The following is a 22,729-nucleotide window of genomic DNA, read 5'->3' on the forward strand; positions in this document are numbered from 1 at the left end:
AAGTCAGGAGGTTTTAACAGCCGGGAGGTAATGAAACTACTGCATTGTTGTGATTTAACAGAGCAAACTGAGGACCATCATCATCTGTCAGCTGGCCGGTCTGCCCAACACTTACATTACTCGTATTTAACAACCTCTAGACAGATCGCCATGAAACTGACTATGGAGTGATGGTACCGAAGAGGATGATTCTTAATGATTTTGGTGACCCCCTGACCTCTCCTCTAGTGCCTCCGTCAGACCAACATTTTCACTTATAAACAAATATAAAATCTGACAGAATATAAAAATCAAATCGACTGGTTGCTATGAATTTATTGAGTACATTCATGCTCCCCACGGGAAGAACTCTCAGGACAAAACGGGACGTTTTTAGATTAACAGAGAGGTAGCAGCAGCAGCAGTTTACCTGCAGATGTAGCTATAGCAATGTGTGCCATCTACAGGCAATGAAAGAAACATTTTGATACATGCAGGCAACCAGTGCAACAAGTGTTGTTTTTCGTTCACAGCTGCTGCTTGTATGTGCATGTGTGTGTTTGGGGCTTAATATTTTACATTATAGAACCCGAAAATGTAAGAGTTTTGTTAACTGTAGCATATTTTTTGCTGAACACTGGGAAGAGTACAGAGTTCACTCTGCAATGAGTGTCATCGAGGACACAGGACGCATTAGTGTGGAAAGGAGGGGACCCTCACCAGGTTTTTTTATTTCTCCAAAATAAATATAGTAAAAGAAAACCATCAATGTAGGCTGACTAAGTTCTGTCACTAGAACTGAATATTAATAATATTATGTAAACTGGGTTTTTTAAAACACTTTAAATTTCTGTTTTAGTATCAGAACATACTAGTCTTCAATATGTGAACACACTACACACAAACACACAAGCTAAAAATCCTGGGACCCCCCCGTGGAAAAGGGACCCCATTTTGGCAAGAATTCCCTGAAAATACCAGGATCTCAATTCCCTAGCCCCGATCCCAACTCTGCAGATCAAATCCGGACATCCCTACTTATCATTCAGTCGTGGATAAAGATCTTTACTTTAGCCCACACTGGTTAATCATTTTTCTTCATTGGCCCATTTCCAACCAATGTGACTTATGCACTGCAAGACATTTAAAAGGCAACATGCTACGCTACATATCATACTCCTTTACTCCTTAAGGCATTATTACCTCAGAGCTGGAAGTGACTAACTAACTGCCTGCCATGTTCTCTCACATTTTGTCAATGATTTTATATTGTGGGAGTGATAACAGTGAAGTCACAGCACTAAAAAAAAAACAACGCCCTCAGGTGAGGAAACGTGTATCTCCACTAAAGGAGACTTCAAGTTTAGCTGGAACGGTGTATTCAAAGATTTCGGGTGAGACTAAAATAAGCTGCAGCACAAAGCCATAAAACAAACATTTCTAAAATTTTTCTGACCAACAGTCCAAAACCCAAAGATAATGATTTTCTTTTTTTTTTTTTAAAACAAGAAAAGCAGCAAATGTTCACATCTGAGATGCAGGAACCAGACAATATTTGCCCTTTTTGCTTGAATAAACAAATGTAACAATAAATAAATTGTCAAAAATGTTGCAGATAAAATTTCTGTTAATCGACTAATCATTTAATTAACTGCTTCAGCTCTGAGTGTATCACCTTTGCTTAGCCAGCATCTTATTTTCAGCATTAGATGAGTGTGAGTAAAAGGACTTAAATCGTTAAATTCCCAGCTGTAGCTCGTTGAGTTACTGTCACCCCTTCTTCCATTTACCTTCAGTTATACAGTAAATTTACTCGACTTAAGCAGACATGTGTTCCAGAGTGTTTCTGTGTGAAGTCACTGTAGGTAAAGCACGTTGTTTTCTGGTTCGGTTTATTTCCTAGTTATTCTTACAAGCAGTACAGGTGGATTTTAGCGAGTCACACCCCAAATCCAGAGCAGGAAAAAGGAAAAATGTTCTTTGGAGAAGAGGAGCTTCTCCAAACTCCTGCCCTGACATGTTAAACACTGCTAAAGCTTCGCTAATGCACTGTTTAATACACATACACACACACACACACACACACACACACACACACACACACACACACACACACACACACGCGCTTTGTACAGTATGCTCCTCTCACTCTTGATACGTCTCTCTTAATGTACTCTCTTTGAAAATGTTCCACACACTCCCTCGCTTTCACACTAAAACTATCTCTCTCTCTCTCTCTCTCTCTCTCTCTCTCTCTCACACACACACACACACACACACACACACACACACACTAAGTGGGTCTATAAATCCAGCCTAACAGCGCTCTTTGGTGACAGATTCAAGGTTTTTCACCAGAGGGCTGCGCCGACAAACCATATCAGCGCCCAAATTCATCTCCTCTCCTGTCCGTATATGGACAAGCCTGTCTAAACACACACGCACACACACACAGACAGACACACACAGACACACACTGACTAGATACACAAAATCAAGCGACAACTGCTCACACGTGCATGCATTCAAAGTTACAGTACACAAACACACTGTGATGCAGACACAATCGCAATATACACGTGTCAACTTACAATCACCACACACACACACACACACACACACACACACACCACTCCCATTTCAAGAGGATCTGCCTAAACCAAATAAGAGGATGTTGACATCTCACTACAGCACTTTAAACACAATTTCTGTCCAAAATGAAGAGAAGGAAACATACAAAAACACTTAAAGTGACGAAATGAAGTATATATCTGTTCACAGAAAGGTCAGTGGATTATCCAGAGTAAGTACATGGTGTTTCTGGAAAGACTTGTTACAGCAGAGTTTTTCCAAATGCCATTTTTCAGCACTTTGACCATCACAAATGGTCAACCCCATTGTAATGGGGGCAGAAGCACAAATCTCAGAGACGAATCAAAACAGAACTCCATCGCCATGGCTAGATGCCACTAAAGGTAAATGTGGGGGGAAAAAAAAGCCATTTGGACAAGCTGAACCTTTAAAATGTCTTTGTTGTCAGCTCACAGGTTTGATCTCTGCAGTGCATAACAAGTGTGTGTCCATCAACAGCCACCCTTTCTGTAGACAGTGAAGCTCTACCTGTTCATTCTCTGTTGGTATCTCTGGACAAGAGCCTCAGCTGAAGGTTTAAAATGTGAAAAAAGCCATGAGCAGATCTCAAACTCCAAGTAATGGCTGCTGTGGTTAGATCATTCCTCCAACACATTCATTATCCACTAGCAACACTTAAACATTTATATGCCAGAACCAGCAGTCTATTGACTACAAAGTGCCTCAACTTTACATTACATTTTCCATTGGTATCAGCCACTAGCATCATTTCACTTCAGTACTAATCATCTTAGTGAGACTTGAAACCAGCTAATCCATCACAGTGAACAATCTGTGTACTTTTTTTTGTTCCAATTGATAAATATTCCCTCCAATGTGAGCATTTCCTGCTTTTCTTTGTTCTATGTGGTATTTAACACACTACCTTTGGGTATTAGACTGTTTTTCTTTAGAGACCAAATAAATTCATCGATCATTGGAGAAAATAATTGGCAGATTCATCGATAATGAAAATAATTAGCTGCAGCCTTACAACGAGCAAAGATGAACATGAAAACAAAAATGTGACTTTTGTTAGTTCTTGCATTAACAAAGCTGCCAAATCTGCATCTTCAATCTCAGATGTTGGAGCATCCTTGAACGTACCAAAACTCCCTGCCTGCGTTTGCATTACACAAGTTCTTCTATAGGATACTGAAATGAACATTTTTACAATGATTTTATTGTGTCTGATGTAATGGTGATATTGTTACTGTATTATTTACTGTATGTATTGTAAATTTGCTAATTCAACCTTATTTTTTTATAAAGAAGTTGTTGCCAAGGCAACCAAATAAATGTTAAACAATAAACTAAAGCAGATGCCTGCACTGGAAAGTGGGAAATGCAACATGTAAAATATGTTATTTGTCGTTTATCAGCCAAAATATACAAAACTGCTGATCCACTTTTCAGGAACTGAAAAACAGTCTTGTTCAAACCTTGATGGCAATGCATTTTCAAGTTTATCTAAGAGGTTGTCGAAACAGTTTCATCCGAGAGACAACAGAGAATTTCCTCAATAACCCACAGAGGCGTCATTAAATCACATAAATTTGAGTAATCAAGCGACATTCAGTATGGTAGATACTATTGCCAACTGCATGGGCAGCCAGACAGCGAATCAAACCACTAACCCCGGTACTGCCTATCACTATGCACTATCTGTTGAGCTACAAAGTCACAACTTTGAAGAGTGCACAAAATAGCCGAACCCTGTTCAATAACCGGCACATTAAACTGTCAGCACACAGAAACCATTCAGCAGCAAAGCTCACCGGAGACGAGACGATTCAGTGGTGGATCAACGATGGGCGACTGAATGAAAGAACAAACGGGTCCTTCTTTTTATTTTCTCTCACTCTTTTGCTAATAGCTACATTAGTTCTATCAATCAACACGCCTTCACTCCAGTAAAGGAGGAAGAGGGGCGAAAGGCAACAGGAAAAGATGGAGACAGAAAAAGAGAGACAGAGAGAGAGAGAGAGAGAGAGAGAGAGAGAGAGGCAGGAAACAGAGTCAGAGGTATTGTGACACACAGGGCTTCTTGGCTTCTTTCTGAAACTTGATGAATCAGACCTGGTGTCTACACACACACACACACACACACACACACACACACCCCCCAACCTAACCCTACCCGTTATCACTGCATGGGCCTATTCATGCCACAATGGCTTAAAGAGAAAAGCTCCTAAAACCATCATTTACATTCCTTCTTCCTCTAAACTTGGACACCTCTGGAGCCCAGTCTAGACTTGTCAACGTCTCTCTCTTTCACAAGAACACCAAACTTTACACATCTGACAATGTAATCCTCAGGCCACATAAATGCTGCAGACATCCATGCATCAGACAGGAACGTCACTTCCCAGCTCTGCCGTGTCTTTGATGGGGAGGGCAGTAAACAGAGCAGTCCAGCTTATGGCAGGACTGAGCAGCTTTGCTGATGTCTTGCTTTCCTCTTATATCCTGAGCATGTATTTTACATGGCCAAAAGAATGTGGACCCCCTTTTCACATACTTTTGGCCCTTAATTACCTTCTTTGGAACTAAGGGCCAAAGAAGGTAAATCTTAATGCTACAGCATATAATGATATTTCAAGTGATAGCATGCTTCAAAATTTGTGGCAACAGTTTGCCACAAAGAGCTGTTTCCTGTTTCAACATGACAATGCCCACGTGCACAAAGCCCGGTTCATAAAGAAAACGGTTTCCTGGTTTGGTGTGGACCTTGACTGACCTGCACAGAGCAATGACCTCAACCCCATCCAACACCTATGGGATGAACTTTAACGCTGAATGCGAGCCAGACATTAAAACCCAACATCAGTGTTGGACCTCACTAATGCTCTGGTGGCTGAATGGGAGCAAATCCCTGCAGCCAGGTTCCAAAATCTTGTGGAAAGCCTTCCTAGAAGAATGGAGGCTGTTATAGCAGCAGATTAAACGCCCATTGTTTTACAATGAGATGTTTAACAATCACATGTGGGTCAGGGTTTCCTGCAGCACATAAATATGGAGGAGCCACACCTCGCCTGAAATACACGGTGCCTCCAATAACGTGGAATTAAACTTCTATGAAATATAACACTAGGCTTATTAAGCTTAAGGAGAAAATGAGCAGTGTCGCTATATCACACAGCAAAGGCCACATATTTAATGAGTAAGGTGACTGTTTAAACCGTCACCTAGTAACTGTGATAGTGATACTAGATGAAATGTGTCAGGGTCAGCAGGAGACTGACTGATTGATCACATTCTACGTTTGCTTCACAGTATTTAGTCAGAGCAGCATGTCACAATGTCAGAAAAAAGGAAACCCGAGTTCTTTCACGTTGGGAAAACTCAAGACAAGACCCAATCAGTCTCATTATAGGTATAGCAAGCTATATTTTCTCTTTTTGCCTTCTTGTTGTTCAGGCAAAAATAACAAACACAGGAGCTCTTCTTGCCGTGAGGTCACTATTTTCTTTCCTAATGCTTCTTCTTCTTGATTTTTATGGCGGTTGGCAAATAACATGGTGCATTACCGCCACCAGCTGGAACGGAGTGTGGATCGGAATCGTTTAAAGTTTGTCTTGACCAGCTGGACTTGTTGACAGGCGGGGAGGGGCAGCGCTTACCATCTCCACTAACCAATTTCCAGTTGGAAACTGGTTGTAATGTTCAGATGTCCATATACTTTTGGCCATGCAGTGAATGTAAGAAGGTCTCTGGCTAATTTGCTGTAGCAACTTTTAAACTACTCTTGTGGGAACACCCATCTACACAGAGGGTTTCCTACACTGGGCTGCCTGACGTAAAGATCGCCCCCACTAACATCGGAAGGCATTGCAATACCCTTGCCAATTAATTTCCTGGTGCTTGATCACTTCAATGAACTTCTTACTACCAAGATGCATCAAGCAATCGGCCATATGGCCAAAGTGGATACACACAGCTCCAGTGTACTTCATAACCACCATGTATGTAGCTCCCTTAACAGCAACCTTGCATAAGGAAACAAAAGTAAAGAAGTGAGAGAGAGAGAGAGAGAGAGAGAGAGAGAGAGAGAGAGAGAGAGAGTGTATAATGGAAAGGAGGGGAAGAGAGAGTTGGGAGAGTGAAGGAATTTGGGGGAGTGGGAGGCAGAACTAGAGAAAGAGAGAGAAGGAGATGAAGAGAGAAAGTGGGTGAGAAGCAGAGAGAATCAGAAAAAAAAGAATGGAGGACATGGGGGAGAGCAATATAAGAAAACAAGTAAGGGAGAGAGTGAGAAATAGTAAGAGGAAAAGATAGAAGGCAAACAGAGGGAGGGAGAGAGGGGAGAGACAAATGACAAGTTATGAGGGAGACAAGCTGACAGCAGTTATATATAGTGGCAGTGACATGTGAAAATTAAATGAAAATTAAATTTAGGAGAATGATCAAGAGGAGGAGGGGAGGGAACAGGAGAAAAAAATAAAACACTGAACCCAAGAGATACTGGATTTCTGAGGTTGATACCGATATCAATATTTGAAAGTAATATATATTTGTTCCATTTAGCTAATTAACTAAATCAAAGTTCAAAGCTTCATTTTGTTCGCTTTCATTTCTCATATCTTTCCTCTTGTACTGAAATTCAGTTACCATGCTAGAAAAACACTGACAGTCTTCTGGAGGTTCAGCTAAAGCAATGACCCTTGTCTGAACACAAATACAGTTAAAGAATGCAGTATTTGTGTTCTCGTGGACACTTGAACAGTACTTGAAACCGTAGTTGGGCCGTGACAGATGACATTTCAAGGTCAAGATTTAGCCACATACAGTCCAAATGACCCATTTTACCCAGGATTCTTTGGGAGCAGACTTGTATGTGTGGACTTGGGGTATACAATTTCCCAGCATGCATTTCACATCTACCGGTGGCAATGGTGGAAGACTTATAATTTCCTTTCTACAACTGTTATTGTGTCAGCACATTAAGTTTTTCAGGCAAGAAATTAACCATGTCGATATTAAATATGTGGTCATTTTATCAAAATAATGCCTACTTGAAACTTTACAGCAACGTTTTATGAGATGTGTGGACCCACTCGCCAGGCAAGACATGCTACATGTCTTGGGACTTAGCAGGCTGGCTCCTGTAGTGTTTTAAACACATGACATTATTCCTTTTAGGAAGTTAAACTTCGTCGAAATCTAAAATTTGAGTGTTCCAAGTGTTTCTGTAGTTCCAACAACTCCAGAGTGATACGTCTTCTCTCTAGCAGATCGCATCACATCAATTTCAGGAGATGGAACCTCCCAATTAAACTTTCATTCATATCATATAGCTAATTTAAGCTTATAAAAACTTAAGATTTTGGAACCAGCACCTTCAGTATTTGGGTCAAATAGCTCGTATAAAAATAAGGTGTGTCAACTTAAGTAGCTACAGCTACAGATAAACATGCAATCAACATTTAATTAAATATAAGTATCGGTCCCGGTATCGGCAGATACTATAATATTAAAATATTAAAAGGAAAAAACTAGCTAAATAAATAGATCCGCAAGTATGCAAGTTTGTTGCCGTATTCTGTATTGTCTGTATTAACAGACTACTATTTCTATTATTGCCTTTGACCTGTTCCTTTGCTAGCCAATAGGTGTTTTAGTTTCACAAACATTTGCCAGACAGTGAAACTAAGAAATTCAGTGAGAGATAGAGAGATGAACACTGAGAGGAAAAGCAAGAAAAGGAATTTGGTAGAAAGAGAGAGAGAGGAAGAGGTGCAGTTGGTTTACCAGTACATCTGTCATGTTGTGAGGGCGGACAGTCGGTTAGTGTGCGAGTCGTCAGCGATGTTAGCAGGCCGGACGCATGCATGTCATCCCCCCTTCAGCCTCGGACCTCTCCTTTACAAAATATACACACACACACACACACACACACATACATACATACATACAGGGCAATGCACAAATGTACGTGCAAACATGCATTCACGCAAATATGTCACACAGAAGCACACACACAAGCACAATACAAATGCATCACAAAAACATACATAGTTATACATGAATATGTGTGAAATCCCACAAGAACATGAAGTCATGGACCAAAAAAACACAATTGACACGCACATAAAAAGCACACACAAAAAACAAAGCATATACCACCCACAAAATATGGGAATGTATATTTATCCACAGAAACATAGGTATACACAGGCAGTAGCACACACACACACACACAGAGAGAGAGAGAGAGAGAGAAAAAAGGCCATAGTGAGTGTTTGTGTACCAATCATCCTCCTGTCACCTTAAGGATCTTTCATTAATGGTGGATCCTCCATCTATTACACAATACCCTGAGAAAGGCATACATTTTCAAAAATCTGATAATCCAAAAATTCAGTGAAACAAAAAGTGAATCAGTGTGTGTTTCCATGAACTTTTCTTATGCAAACATTCTGAGGAAGTCCGAACAAGATTATTCAATCAAGAGCTACAGAAAGTCTTCTCTCTGTACATCATGGAATGTCATCGCTTCTACCCATCAAAGATGACGTGTGGTACTTTCACACATTAAAACCCTATTAACTAAATAATTCATATTAACACTGAATCAGGTGCCTCCCTGTAATGTGAAAATCCACCGGATCGGTATCAGTGCTGATACTGATGGTGCTGATACTTAAGCGGATCGGGTATATATTGGACCAATTCTGGTGACCAAAACACCAATGAATACTGGACCAAACAAGGGTTAAAACACCACCAAATATTGGACCAAAACAGGACTTAACATTATATAATATAGAATCAACCCAGGACTTTAACACTAGTATATAATGGACCAGACCAGGGCTTAGACACCAGTTAATTTTGGACCAACCCAGGGTTAAATCATCAGTGAACATTGGGCCACTACAGGGCTAACACACCAGTGAATATTGGGCCAGAGATGAAACACAAAAGAATATTGCATAAAACCAAATTTAAAATGTGAATGAATTGGTGAATGGAAGAATCAAACAAATCAACAATGTCACACAGAAAAGAAACGAACAATTTCAAGATGTCGAAAACAATGTAAAGCAACACAAAACTAAATTTAAAAAAACGTGTGCTCGCCAAAGCGTTGTAAAAGCGAGTTAAAAGCTTGGGAGTTGTTGGGTTTTAAACAGCAGCTGCCCTGTGGAAACTTAAAACCATGAGACAGAGATTTGTGGAAAGGTCGTTGCTCATTATGCTAGTTAGTTTCAATAAAGAAAGCTAATGATGCTAAGAAGTCATTTTGGGCATAGAAAGGACTAATTTAGGGACTTTGGCCTCCAGCCTGACTTGTGTGGCATCATAGGTTTACTGTTAGTTAAAAATTCAAATTAACATCCCCATAAACAAAGTATGACTGGGCTCACTCGAAGTATATTTTAGCTTGCGGACACTTATGCCATGAGGGACTTCATACATTCTCTGCACTGTTTTAAATTGGTTGTAAAGGACTGCAATTATAAAGCTGAATTAGAATTTTGAAGACTTCATTACCCAGAAATCTTGTCAAGTGTGATGACAACGCCTAAGGCCACATTTGCACTGCCTGGTAGAGGGGACACTTTTTTAAAGGTTTTTTTTTTTTGCCTTTATTGGAAGTCGATAGTGAAGAGACAGGCAGGAAACAAGGCGACAGAGAGGGGTGTGACATACAACAAAAGTCCCCGTCTGGAATCGAAGCGGGAGCGTTGCAGTTATGTGGCTACCGGGATGCTCCAAGGTGACCCATTTCTGATTTTTCGATATTGGCGTAGCGCAAATCAGATACGTATTATGAACACGTGAACTAAGCTTGAGCTATATCTGTTTTTTCATACCTTCCTGACATTTCACCGGGGTATACGGTATATGACCGCATTTGTGTAAACAAAAAAACACAAATGCTGAGCTGCTGGTGACAGAAGTTATTGTAGCATGTATGACATCGTCTAGCCTACAAAGTTGTATCTAATATGCAATTAGCCTACTTAGTGGGGCTGTACTGAATGTCATTTTTTACATTTGAAGCTTCTATTGAGGTTTTCGAATTAAGTTCCGAATGTCGTCGTATTTTATGAAGTCATCACCCTAAAACAAAATTTTAAAAAATGAATAAAGTGATTCATTGGATTAAATTAGTTATTCTTTTTTTTATTGAATCAACTTTCTTTAATGAATAGAACTTGTCAGTTATGGTGCTGTTGGATCGCTGCTCAGCTCGTTCAGCGAGCTAACCCAGCAGCACAGAGAGGCAGTGGGGAAAAACTGCGTGTAGACCTTTCACATCTAACTCAGTAATTAGGGGTTTATTTCGACCAAACCAGAGTTGGTGATTGTTGGAGGAGTGAAAAGAACCAAGACAGTTTGGGGAGTGTATATTGTGTTTCTGTCAAGTTTGCAATGCAATTCAGAAGGTTGTAATTTTCTGTTTAATTAAGGAAAATAGGTGTAAGAATATTTCCTTTCTTAACATTTTGTGAGTTGATTTTGTTTATTAATTAGACTAGTAAAGCTAAGAGAGCTTGTGGAATGTAGAGAGCTCACCGCTCGCACACATCTCCCAGCTGAAACTACCACACACACACACCTGTGCAAAATTATGGGCAATCGCCTGTTGTTGGGCTGACAGTGGCCGGATTTTAGAGGTTTTGAGATCTTTGTTACTTTTCGGCTCACATATATGCCGTTACCGCTGATCATATTGACCATGCCAATGCATTGGTTGGAATATCAGAATCAGAAATACTTTATTGATCTCCGTAGAGAAACACTTATAATATTTTCAGATCTGATTTGGGCCACATAGAAATATCAATCTGATATTGATAATTCAATCTGATATCTGCCAATATTTTGGTGTTGGTTGAACAAAACTATTTGATCACATTGAGCTTCTGAAAATTGTGATGGGCATTAAAAAAAAAAAATGTTATAGGCCAAATGATTCATGGAAAAAATAATTAGCAGATTATTCCAACATCAAGCTAATTGTTATTTAGAGCTCTAAAAAATATTTCAGCTTTAATTTCACAGCCTGTTTTCAAATGGTCTACAGCCTCAGGAACAGCAGATCACTTGTAACTCCATTTTTGGCGACTTTTTGTTGAGTTCATATTATTCCAAGAATGACATGGTCCTCTATGGGCTGAGAAAATGCTCTGACCTCTTGATGCAATCCTTTCAGAATCCCACCAGAACCTCAAAAATGTGTGGTGGTCAAACTAAAAATAAGGCAGGGGTTGTATTTTAGTTCCTGGACAAACAATTGACATTCGGGAGATCTAAGGTTTTCATCTGACATCAATGATGACATGGGAATGCTAGTTTTGTGTGGGTTTTTATGGAATTAAAACATCAAACCAGGAACAAAGAGTGACCAGTAAAACCACCAGACAGAGAGATGATAATACATAGACACCAACACATGCATCACTACAGTAAAAGGTGGACAGAAAGACAGAAACAAATAATAAGAGAAAAAAAGAAAAAACAAAGGGCAAGACAGAAATAGTGAGAGAGAAAGACGCAGGAAGGGAAGGCAATGACCGACTTAAAAAAAGAGGAAGCAAGCAACAGACGCAATGAAGAAAGACACAGAAGAGGAAGTGTGTACCAACTGGCAACAAGAAGTTGGAAAGATACTTCTAGACTCCTGATCGGGGTATAAGTCAGTATCTGAGAGGTGGTATGTTTCTTGATCTCAGGGTTGGGACCCCAAATTGGCCACAGACTTCTTTTTCTGATAGCTGATACTGTTGATCTTGGTTTCCATGGTGACGCAGTATACAACTGCTAGTTTGGGTAAAAACCTCCCAAATAAATGACCCCCATATAGAGGAGGAATGTGGATAATTGTGATTTCTGAGGGTGTTTTCACACCAAATGTGTTTGAAGCTGTTTAATCAAACTTTTCCTCCTTCAGCTTGGTTTAGTCAGCCACGTGCGAAAAAGGCTTTTACACCAGCGAACCTTACAGAAGCAACTAAAAACAAATTTCACTTCTCTTTCAAGAGGATATTCTTTTTTTAAAACCGAGTGTGTAATTCGAACTGGCTTACAGGGAAGGAACCCAAAGCGCAAGGATTTATCAGGACAAAAGGAGATGGATGTCGTCATTTGATAGCCAGCAGCTCCACATGCTCGGACACACCAAAGAGAAAACCGGGAAGAAATGCAAAGAGCCGCACTTTCAAAAACTGACAAGTCTGGCACCTTTATTTCTGATTTCAAAAGCACCTTCCTGTGCAATACCTTCACCCAAAGCTATCCGGTATGATTCATTAAAAGGCATTTACTACACAATGAAGGGATGAGGAGACTGACAGGAAGAATAGGAAGGATCAGTTGTAAAATACCATCTCTGCTCAAATTAAGTATACATTAACGCAACAACATATTTCTGCTTTTTTGTGTCTCTTCCTCTTAAAAGCGCCTAACCAGAGGCTACACCTTATATGGTCATAAATGGGGATTATATAAGAATCCTATAGCCTAAGTCCCAAAAGGAATATTAAAGTTATAGTTTAAAAGGGTGTGCTTTATACAAGAGAATGTATACAATAAGACTGCTGCTGGACTGCTGTAGGAACTTCATAGTGTCAGTTTATACATAAACACACCATCAAGTACAGCAAGGTCACTATAAACTCACAACCCACAAAGACACTGTAGGAAAAATAAAGGAATATCACGGTGATTTTTTTGTCTTAACTGTCAAATATCAGCTGATCTGAGCTTTTTAATGTCTCACTGAATCTGTATGGAACATAGGGTCGCCGGGGTTGAATTCTCTGTGTAACATGGGTAGAGCGAGGCAATAACCCCGTCAGAGTTTTTGGTTTTATTCCCTTGTTAAAAATGTATGCACTTCTAATCCTATGAGGAACAGCAACCACTGTTCATTTTCACGTTTTCTGTTAAAGTAACCTGTGTCATCACTATAACATTCACTGTAATTTGTAATATTCCTAGAGGAACGTCAGGTGTCAAACTATGATCCAGATGGAAACACCTCAGAAATTAAGATCACGTTCAAAGACAAGTCAATCAAAATAAGTATGTATGTATATATATATATATATATACACACACTTTTTTTATGCTACATTTTCAGCAACTATACCTTCATCATAAGGTTGCAATCTCATACCATGATTTTCGAAAATTTCACATTTTACCTACTTATTACGATTTTAATGCCAATAATAGATTAATATTAATATTAAGGCACTTATTTTGGTGATTTGAATTGGCCAAAAAAGTCCATCGGTCACCAGTAGCCAATTCGCATTCATCTTTTCGCCCAACGCTGCCACCAGCAAACAAGTGTCGGCTACACAATCATAGACCAACATACAGCTTTCATAGTATACTAAATAGATGGAACAGAGATATACTGACCTTATTAAGTGTATTGGTTATTGGCTGATCCACATTACATACTTCTCTTGGTCAGTGTCAGTAAATTTTGTGTTTCTGCTATCAGTTACATTCAGTAAGTTGCATCCGGCCCCGACTTGGTTTTTAGCGGCACAACAATCTCTGGCCCCATGTTACCTTAAATTATCCCAATGTTCCCATATTTCTCATATGGGAAAAAGACAGCTATCAGATCGGTACCTGCTAATGGCAGAACCCCTGCGTTGATGTATCAGAATTGGTTATCAGTCGAGAAAAACTCATATCAGTGCATGTTATATCCCATTTTAGGGATGCACTGATGTGACTTTCCTCTACCAATAAACAATACAGAAATGAGTATGATCTTTATACATATTGAGAACAGATGCAGGAGGACAAATGTAAAAACTCAACGCATCACCCAGTGGCGGCTGGCCAATATAGGGCGCCACCCTCCTTGAGCCACAAAAAAACCTGTTACTACTAGTACTACTAATTGAAATATGGAATTCACCCAGTAATGTGTGTAAAATATGATAGAAAATCATCTGCGCAACATATATAAGATATGAACGTGTGACATACAATTTAACCAATCAGCGTCCTCAAATCTAATCCGAAAAGGGCGGTTATTTTATTGCCCCAAGCAAGCCACTGCTAGTAGGTCAGGACCTTCTTTTATACAGTCTATGGTCAGGACCTTACAGACGCCATTTTAACTACATGACAATGGCGAGCGCGACCACTAAATTACTCCTCCAAGACCCAACCCTAACTCGGTATAATCTCTCCTCCAAGATCTGTTTGAGAGGAGAACTTTGGCGGACAAAATACAGGTGAAAGAGCTGGGCCCAGATCAACCTGACCTCACAATCAGAAAGCAGGCTAGCGAAAAAGGGAAGCAGCGCTGGTACACCAGAAAGGCCTGGCTAGCTGGATGCGGTCATGCTTATTTTGCTTTCCATGCTCGGACAAATCCAGCACGGACAGACGGAAGTCAGGGATATGAAGCACCTGTCTGAAAAAAGTAAGGAAACCTGAGAACGCCAGGGCACATTGATAATCATGTCAAGCTAACGTTGGTTATATTAGGCAGAGTGGGGAGGAGGTGGATAAGAAAAAGGCACATTTTATCCAAAATGGCCAATTGTGTGAAGTTTTGTGGGGCTTTTGAGTCAGCCTTGCGAGGGCATGATGAGACTGACTCCTCTAGGGTGGATTTTGTTGCTTCCCTAGACAGTATGCTAGAGGAGCATACTTTTAAAGGCAGTCAAAGACGGTACAAACCGAGCTGTTGGACTGCATGCTGTCAGTGCTAAAGGATTACGTTCTGGAGGAAGTAAAGAGCGCTGATTTTATCGCCATTCAAGCAGGCGAGACGACTGACATTTCCAACCGCTGCCAGCTGGTGCTTGTGCTAAGCTACATTAGCGCCAACAGTAACATCCAGCAGCGGTTTTTCGAGTTCATTACCAACAGCATCGCTACAGCGCTTTACATGGCCAATGAATAACCAGGTATCAAGCTGATGCAGTCAAACTCTCTGGTAGTGCACATTTGTTCATGTTCAGCCCCAGTGTGTGTTTTTGTGCAATGTGCATAGTTTTAAAACAAATCTCTAATTATTCCATGTGTGAGAGGTCAACTGATATCTACAAGATTGTTATTAGTTTGGTTATTTCCTTCTGTTAACTGTTTTGTATTAGTTTTCAGGGACCCCACAATTTATATTCACAATATTTTCGAGTATAATTCAATTTAATTCACTTGTGAGAGAGTTTTGAAGCCGAAGTTTGCTATCTCTACACTCAGAGTGCTTGACTCCATTCAAGTGTCTGAATAGCAACTTTACACCACTAACTGCACTTCATGTTTACTTCTCCTGATCTTTACCTCCCCATTGGTTTCCCCAACAAAACAAGGTCCATCTCTATTACATGTTTTATATTATACTGAATTCGCCTGTATGGGTGACCAAAATAAGATGTCCTGATGTGTTTGTCAAGGCCTTACTTACTGCTTTATTTTATGTTGGAATAAAATAATCGTTAAATATTTAACTGCAAAGTAGTAATTCCTTTTTGATACATTCACTTTTTTGCATTAAATCATATTGGGATGTTTGCTGAAACTGATTGGACGTGGCACAGCCCTACCTAGAAAATTTTCCACCAGCCACCACTGGCATCACCAGTTCTTAATGGGGTTTTTTTCCTGTCAACCAATCAGAGAGCAAGGCAAGATTTTTTATTTTTTTTTTTTTAAACTTGAGAGCAGAAACGATGAAAAATCACAGATGTTGTCTATTTTCTATTTGTCTTGGGTAATGGAGTGTGTCAAAGTGCACATTAACGTGACACACAAACCTGCCATGATTCTTTATTCTGTTAAAGTAACAGGCTCAATCTATAACATAAACGCCAGTGCTCGCTGCATCCAGAGAACATCTGAATATAATAAGACTGAGCTTATAAAATGCGCCGTGTTCGACAGCGTCAAATGATGCAACTTTATGTGAGTTTTGCACACACACTTGCTTTTTGATTGGAGAATATTGAGGCGTTAGAGCCAAGTCATTCCTGCAACCAACAGAAAAAGATTCGTTTGCATGTCGTCGAGGTTAGCGCCCAGCACCAGAAGCTAACTCTCAAGCTAGCAAATTGCTATCTAGCGAGCTAGAAAACTTGCCAGCTAAAACAAAAACACACATTTACAACATCTACTGAAACTGTATCACAACTGACAGCAAACTACACCACAGGTCATTAGCATTGCAACTTTCATTTTGCCAGAAAATAATTGTATCAAACAGAGTTAGCTAAAACAGCTTCCTTTGTCGAATCTGCATTGCAACTGTGCGCTCAGAGGTAACCACAGTAAAGACAATTTGCTACAGCTTGAAAGGGGAAATAGAAACAAGAACTTGTTGCAGATTTATTGTGTTGCCACAAAACAAATCCAAAAATTGCTATGGTTTCAGTCAAATCAAATGAATAAAGTTTGATACAAAATTGTATTTGTCATACATGCTAGTTTGACATGAGACGTGTGTTACAACTGACCCCGCTCTCCCCTATAAACCATGCCTTTGAATGTTTTCCCTGGTTCTCAACAGCAGAAAGGTGAGTAACAGTCACTTTACTGTCTTCTCTTCCAAACTCACCTACTAGACATGACAACTGAAAGAAAGAAATATAGAAAGGAAGGAAGAAAACAAAAATAAAGTAAGAAAACCCCTTTTTTTCTCTCCTTCCTCAGTTTTATACCAGTAAGCTGTTTGTGTGTTTTTATGCGTCCTGTTTTATGTTACAGAAAAAAAACAAACAGCTAAAGACTCTAAACCCCTCTGGTGTCATTAAGAAATCCCTTTAAAAGAAACAGAAAATGACGGAAAGGAGACAAGACAAGGGGTCGTTTGAATCCTTCTCCTCCTCGTTTCTCCAAAGACTGCCTGCCTGCTATCCGTTCTCGAGAAAGGAATCAAGGAGGTAAGAAAGGAAAGGAAGGAGGTAGTGGAGGAAATGGAGGGAGGGAGGGGAGGGGAGGGAAGGAATCACGGAGACCGACCTTTTCCTCAACACCGCGGAGCGAGGAAAAGCCTCGCCGCTGACTGTAGACCAGGAAAGGGGGAATTAAACTAAAACCAGCACCCCTCCCCGCGTTCAAGCTCGTTTCTGCAGCCGATCAGATACTCACAATCTTGGCATTAATAAGGTCCGGTGGGCGGTATCCGCTGCGCTTTCGGAGGCACATCCGTGTGGTTTTTTCTTCCTCTGCCGCTCCGCACCGGGAGGTTGGTGCGTGGTTTTTAAAAAAAAAAAAAAAAAAAAAAAAAAAATTTTTTTTTTTCTAAATATCCTGCTGCCGCCGCTGTATCGGAAGAAGGAGTCCGCCTCCTCCCCCTTCTGCTGCTCTCCTCCTGGCTCGGGTTTTTCCCAGAGAGAGAGAGAGAGAGAGAGAGAGAGAGAGTGTCAAAAAGAGTGTGTGTGTGAGAGAGAGAGGGAGCGAGATCGCCGCCCTGGCGTACAGAGCGCATGCGCGGATTCATTACGTCCATCCAAGCAGGAGGAGACCCGGAGTTCTAATAAAACTTTATATACTGCATAGCCTATATAATGCACTATAATAGTGTAATTTCTTTTAGTAGCAGAATTTATGCACTAGACCACGAGTTTTTATAATGTATGTATCTTTATGACACCCTTTTACACTTTTTGCAATTCACACTTGTATGCATACATAATGAAAGATGGAATTAGTTTTAAGTAAGTTTACATGGGCTTTATAGGCATATATATCGCTTTATGCACCCATCTTAACAACAGGCCTATAGGTTCATGTTTTATTTATGTATGTTTTGTGAAAAGCAATGTTAATGGTATACAGCTCTTCTATAGAATATATACACATTATCACAATAAACTTTTATATATAGTTTTTACATTTATTCAGATTGTTTCTACAATGTTTTTAATGGTATAGTTTATATAGATGCAGTGCACTGAGAGATGCTGATGAAATGACAAGCAGAGGAGTCAAGTGCCCAAGAAAAGTTTTCAGCAATATCTTGCTTTGCATACGCACCACAGATCAGCATTAGATATTTCTGGCCACAGATTCAAACCACTGCGCCTCCAGATTCTCTTCTTTTCTCCTGCTGAGGACATTTTTTAAAGTTTGGCACTCATATTTCACAGCTGGATTTCTAGCATTACAATGTTCTTTACGGGTCTCTGCAACGCTCTCTCCTAATCAATGGCTCGAATGGGGAAAACGGTGAGCAGAAAATAACTCAGATACCTAGAAAGAGGGAGAAAAGGTTTTACAGTCCCTAATTTAACACATTTAGTGAGTGTAACAGAAGAGTCATTTGAAGGTGGCTGAAGCTCAAAAACTCCAAGACTCTTGTATTTGTGGTTGTAATTACTCCCCTAGAGGATTTCTTTATTTCATTGTTTGGTGATAAGATGGGATAAAATCACTATTTTCTTAGTTTAAATGTGTAATTTGTGGAGTTTTAACAGGACATAGTTGATATGTTTTAGTGAGTGACTGCTTCAAAAGATGTGAATGGACCAAGAGCAACAGGAGGGGGCGCCATACACTAAGGAGACGGGGGGAGAGGGGGCGGGGGCTGAGGGGGACACACATTTGCATTTCACCCTCTAAATTTTAATCATTTTAATAATAAAATGTCCTACTATAATTCTGGTATTGTAAAATGACATTCCTGCATGGGTATAAGTACCTGATTCTTACACTAGCACACAAAAGCAGTCCTCACTGATACCCACCAATTTCATGTCAGCCTGCCAGAGAAAATGTCAAAGGTACACATGTTCTTTTTTATTTTTTGAACACTAAAGTGTTTCCTGCCTTATTTTGAGTCATGTGTGAGTCCTGAATATGCCAAAATGAGGTTTTTAAATTCTCCAAAATTGGTTTACTAAAAACCTACTAGTGCATGGTGAGTTCACTGAATCACCTCCCATTTACTTTAACTATTAAGTCCATCGCACATCACTGCCAAATGCTGTCATTTTCATTCTTTTCCTAAGGCATATCTCTCTTAAATCATTATTACAGGAACGCTGTCAGGGTGACATTTCACCTCCTTTGACTCAGCTGCCTGTAATGTTGATTATCAGAGCACTGAAGTTTAAAATACCCAGCAGTAGACTTTAAATAGTGGAGGTACAATCTGTTTTTTCAGTCAAGCGCCCCCCCTGTTGGAACACTGTCGCAGACACTGAGCGGAGTTGGCTTTAGTCTCCACCACAATGTTATGGTGTTATGGTATGTTATCAGAGGTTAACCTTTGATCGGTGATACGATTCTGAATCATATCTAGCGGCAGAAATGTGTACGGGGTGTGAAGTCTTATCAAACGCATTTCCACTGCCTAAAGCATATCTGCTGCTTAGTGTGTAGGTGACATGAAAACATTTAGGAAGGCCTTGATGTATTGTAAAGCTCACTAATACGACGACACAGGGCAAAAACACACAACATGGTGGGACATTTGATACATTTGAATAAGTTCTTCTATGTTAATATGTCTACAATATTCTCAAATGATACCAAAATGCTGTAAAGTGTAGAAAACACTCGGCTGTCTTTGTTGTTTCCATGAAATATTCTAAACCTGCCACTTGTTGAAGTCATGTGCAGTGCTTTCTGTCACCACAGGGGGGAACTAAAGCTGCATATCAACTCGTTGCTACGCACAGCATTTTGAGGTTATGCAGATGGTCTCTTTTTTTTTTTGCAGACAGATATTGACCAACAGTTGCATTCAGGATGCATTTGCTCCCTCTGCTCAAAACATTTGATTTGTCCTCAAAGAACCTGAACTGAGTGCAGTTTGTGTTGTGTATATATAACTCTATGATCCAGGGAAGGTCCACTGAGCCTGTGCTATCTTGTCTCAACAACACCCTGATTCACTTTGACATTACTAGGCATTACCACCTGAGTGCTGCCTATACAACTATAATCTTATAGTGATTAGTTCCACTGGGGGAATTAGGGCTTAATTGCTTTGCCTGAGGATAGCACTAGTCATTTTTGAGGGAAGGCTGAGCGTTTCTCATTGAGTTTTGTGCCAAGTTAATTTCCCTCTTCATCACCAGTGTGTCTCAAAGGACGTCACAGAGAAAGAGCCTACAGAGATCTGGCAAGCCAACAAAACAACGTGCAGAGGATTCGACAGAATCAGATGGAGTGAAGGAAACAAGGAAACACAAACTGCCAGAGAAAATATATTATGTGAAGTGTGGTAATTCAAAGAAGGATTTCCAGCAGGAGAGCAGAGTATTCAACCGCCGCCCTTCCGATTGGTGGACGACCCGCTCTACCACTAAGCCACAGTCGCCTCCATGAGGCAGAAAGATGGAGCTTTGGGCAACGACTGCAGGGTGAAATGATTCACCTCCAATCACCACATTAGTTTTAAACATTTAAACAAAACTGAATTAGTCTACGTGTGACATCACTAGATGTGTAAATGGATTTGTTTAAATAAACTTTTCTGTTATGTGTCAGGTCAAGCTGACCCATTTAACAGTTTAGAAATACCAGCATAAAACTGTTTTTGGTTTAATTGTGGAGATGGGATATGACTCATGATGTGTCATTTGTAACTTTGCACTACATGTTTATATTCTACAGATACTGTTTAAGGCAGTGAGAATAGAAGTTTAAAATATCAAAATTACACAAAAACAGAGGTTTTCACTTAAATCAGAGGTCAAATATCATCCTATCTCTGAACCCTGCAAGCTGTATATACTGTATATAGACATATATACATGCATACTGTACATAACCACCCACTTAAAATGAACTATTTTATTACCCATTCAATATTTATTCCTCTGCACTATTTGTATTTGTTTACAATTTACAGAAACACTTGACTTGTATATGTTGTTGGCCATTGTTGCCTTTTATGTGTATTTATATATATACACCAATTATTTCAGCTATTTTTTATGTAGATACTAGTGCTATGCTTATGTTTACCCATCTTTGTTCAGCTTTGTTGTCCTTTTAGCTTGTTCTGTGTTCAGTACACTGAGAGCAACTTAAAACTGGAGTCAAATTCCTTGTGTGTTCACATACTTGGACAGTAAAGCAGATTGTGATTCTGAAACTCAGAGATAGAGAGTTTGTCTTCTCTAGTTTTTACCTACAGACCTGCAGATTTTGTCAGGTTGAAGTTTGGCTGAAGAGGAGGAAGTGAAACCTCCACCCGTGTCTGCAAAACAGGAAACGCAAACACACACCCACACGCAACTTACAATTTGATCCTTTCATGCATTTATACTGCTGTAAAAAACATTTGTTTTCCTGTAGTGTTCTTAATTCCGTTTTTACCTTAATGATTGTGTATTTCTCTTGTGTCAAATACATTTTCTGTGGCACAACTTTATGCTGCAATCAGCAAGTCCCCGTTGAGTTTAGAACAGAGACTGGAGTGAACCGCAGATTGCTGAGAATTATTCACACTTGAAGCAGCCACGCACACACTCAGTTCGAACCCAGGCATACAGATAGAGTGTAACAACACATCCAGACCAAGAGTTCCCAATGGGAGAAGACCTCGTTCACTAACTTACTGCAGTCTTGCAGTCATCCAATCAGACCCCAGGAAGCGATGTCCTCTGATCGTCAGTCTGCCCATCAGGCTCATGTGAAATATTTAAGAAAATATAATTTAAAGCTCCATCAATCAACGTTTTTTAGTGGCATTGAATCAAATGCAAGTCTAATCACTAGCTAGTGACCTTGCCTTGTTTGACAAACCCACAGGTTTCACCAACTCTGCAGCTCTGCTGACCTTTTTAGCCTTTTTTAGCTCATAGTTTGGTTTTACGGCACATTTACGGTTTGATTCAGCCTCAGCACTCTCATGAACCTCGTTTCCAGCAGCAGCTATTTTCAGCAAACAAGCTCTGATAAACCCATTGTACACTACCTGCCCAGCACAAAACAGCAGAAAGACAAAGTTAGCAAACTAGCTGGTGAAGAAAGTGGAAAAGAGCCAGATATCTTTCTCAGAAGTTGGTGGAGACCAAACCCGAACTAAAAGTAGACTGAATATTGGACTGTTAGCCTCACCAACTCTATAAGGCAACATTAGCTCCATGTGTCTGGCAGCTTGTTGTGGAGTTCTGCTGCCCCCTAGTGACCACACTTATGAATGCAGCAGCGCACCTAAAGCTTTTTCATT

The 22,729-nt window shown here is 40.0% G+C and overlaps 1 protein-coding gene and 1 long non-coding RNA gene across 14 annotated transcripts in view; one reads left to right on the forward strand and one right to left on the reverse strand.

Annotated features, from left to right (window-relative positions):
• The window catches only part of rgs19 (regulator of G protein signaling 19), a 36,778-nt gene extending 18,888 nt beyond the window's left edge, over positions 1 to 17,890 (reverse strand). For 2 of the 13 annotated variants that reach the window (XM_044210128.1, XM_044210124.1), the window contains exons 1-2: positions 17,563 to 17,577; positions 8,365 to 8,475 (exon numbers count right to left, since the gene is read on the reverse strand). In XM_044210128.1, the coding sequence (XP_044066063.1) occupies positions 8,365 to 8,379 (15 nt within the window). In that variant the 5' untranslated portion in view covers positions 8,380 to 8,475; positions 17,563 to 17,577. Of the gene's footprint in view, positions 1 to 4,388; positions 4,560 to 8,364; positions 8,476 to 17,562 lie in introns of those variants that run through there. The other 11 variants (XM_044210120.1, XM_044210117.1, XM_044210121.1 and 8 more) reach the window with 11 other exon arrangements.
• Positions 16,032 to 21,559, forward strand: LOC122882596. The gene is made up of 3 exons (XR_006379404.1): positions 16,032 to 17,219; positions 17,308 to 17,483; positions 20,628 to 21,559. It is a non-coding gene; the product is annotated as an uncharacterized LOC122882596 (long non-coding RNA).
• The last annotated feature ends 1,170 nt before the right edge of the window (positions 21,560 to 22,729 follow it).

This window comes from Siniperca chuatsi, linkage group LG10 (genome assembly GCF_020085105.1).
Source record: "Siniperca chuatsi isolate FFG_IHB_CAS linkage group LG10, ASM2008510v1, whole genome shotgun sequence".
Classification (NCBI taxonomy): domain Eukaryota; kingdom Metazoa; phylum Chordata; class Actinopteri; order Centrarchiformes; family Sinipercidae; genus Siniperca; species Siniperca chuatsi.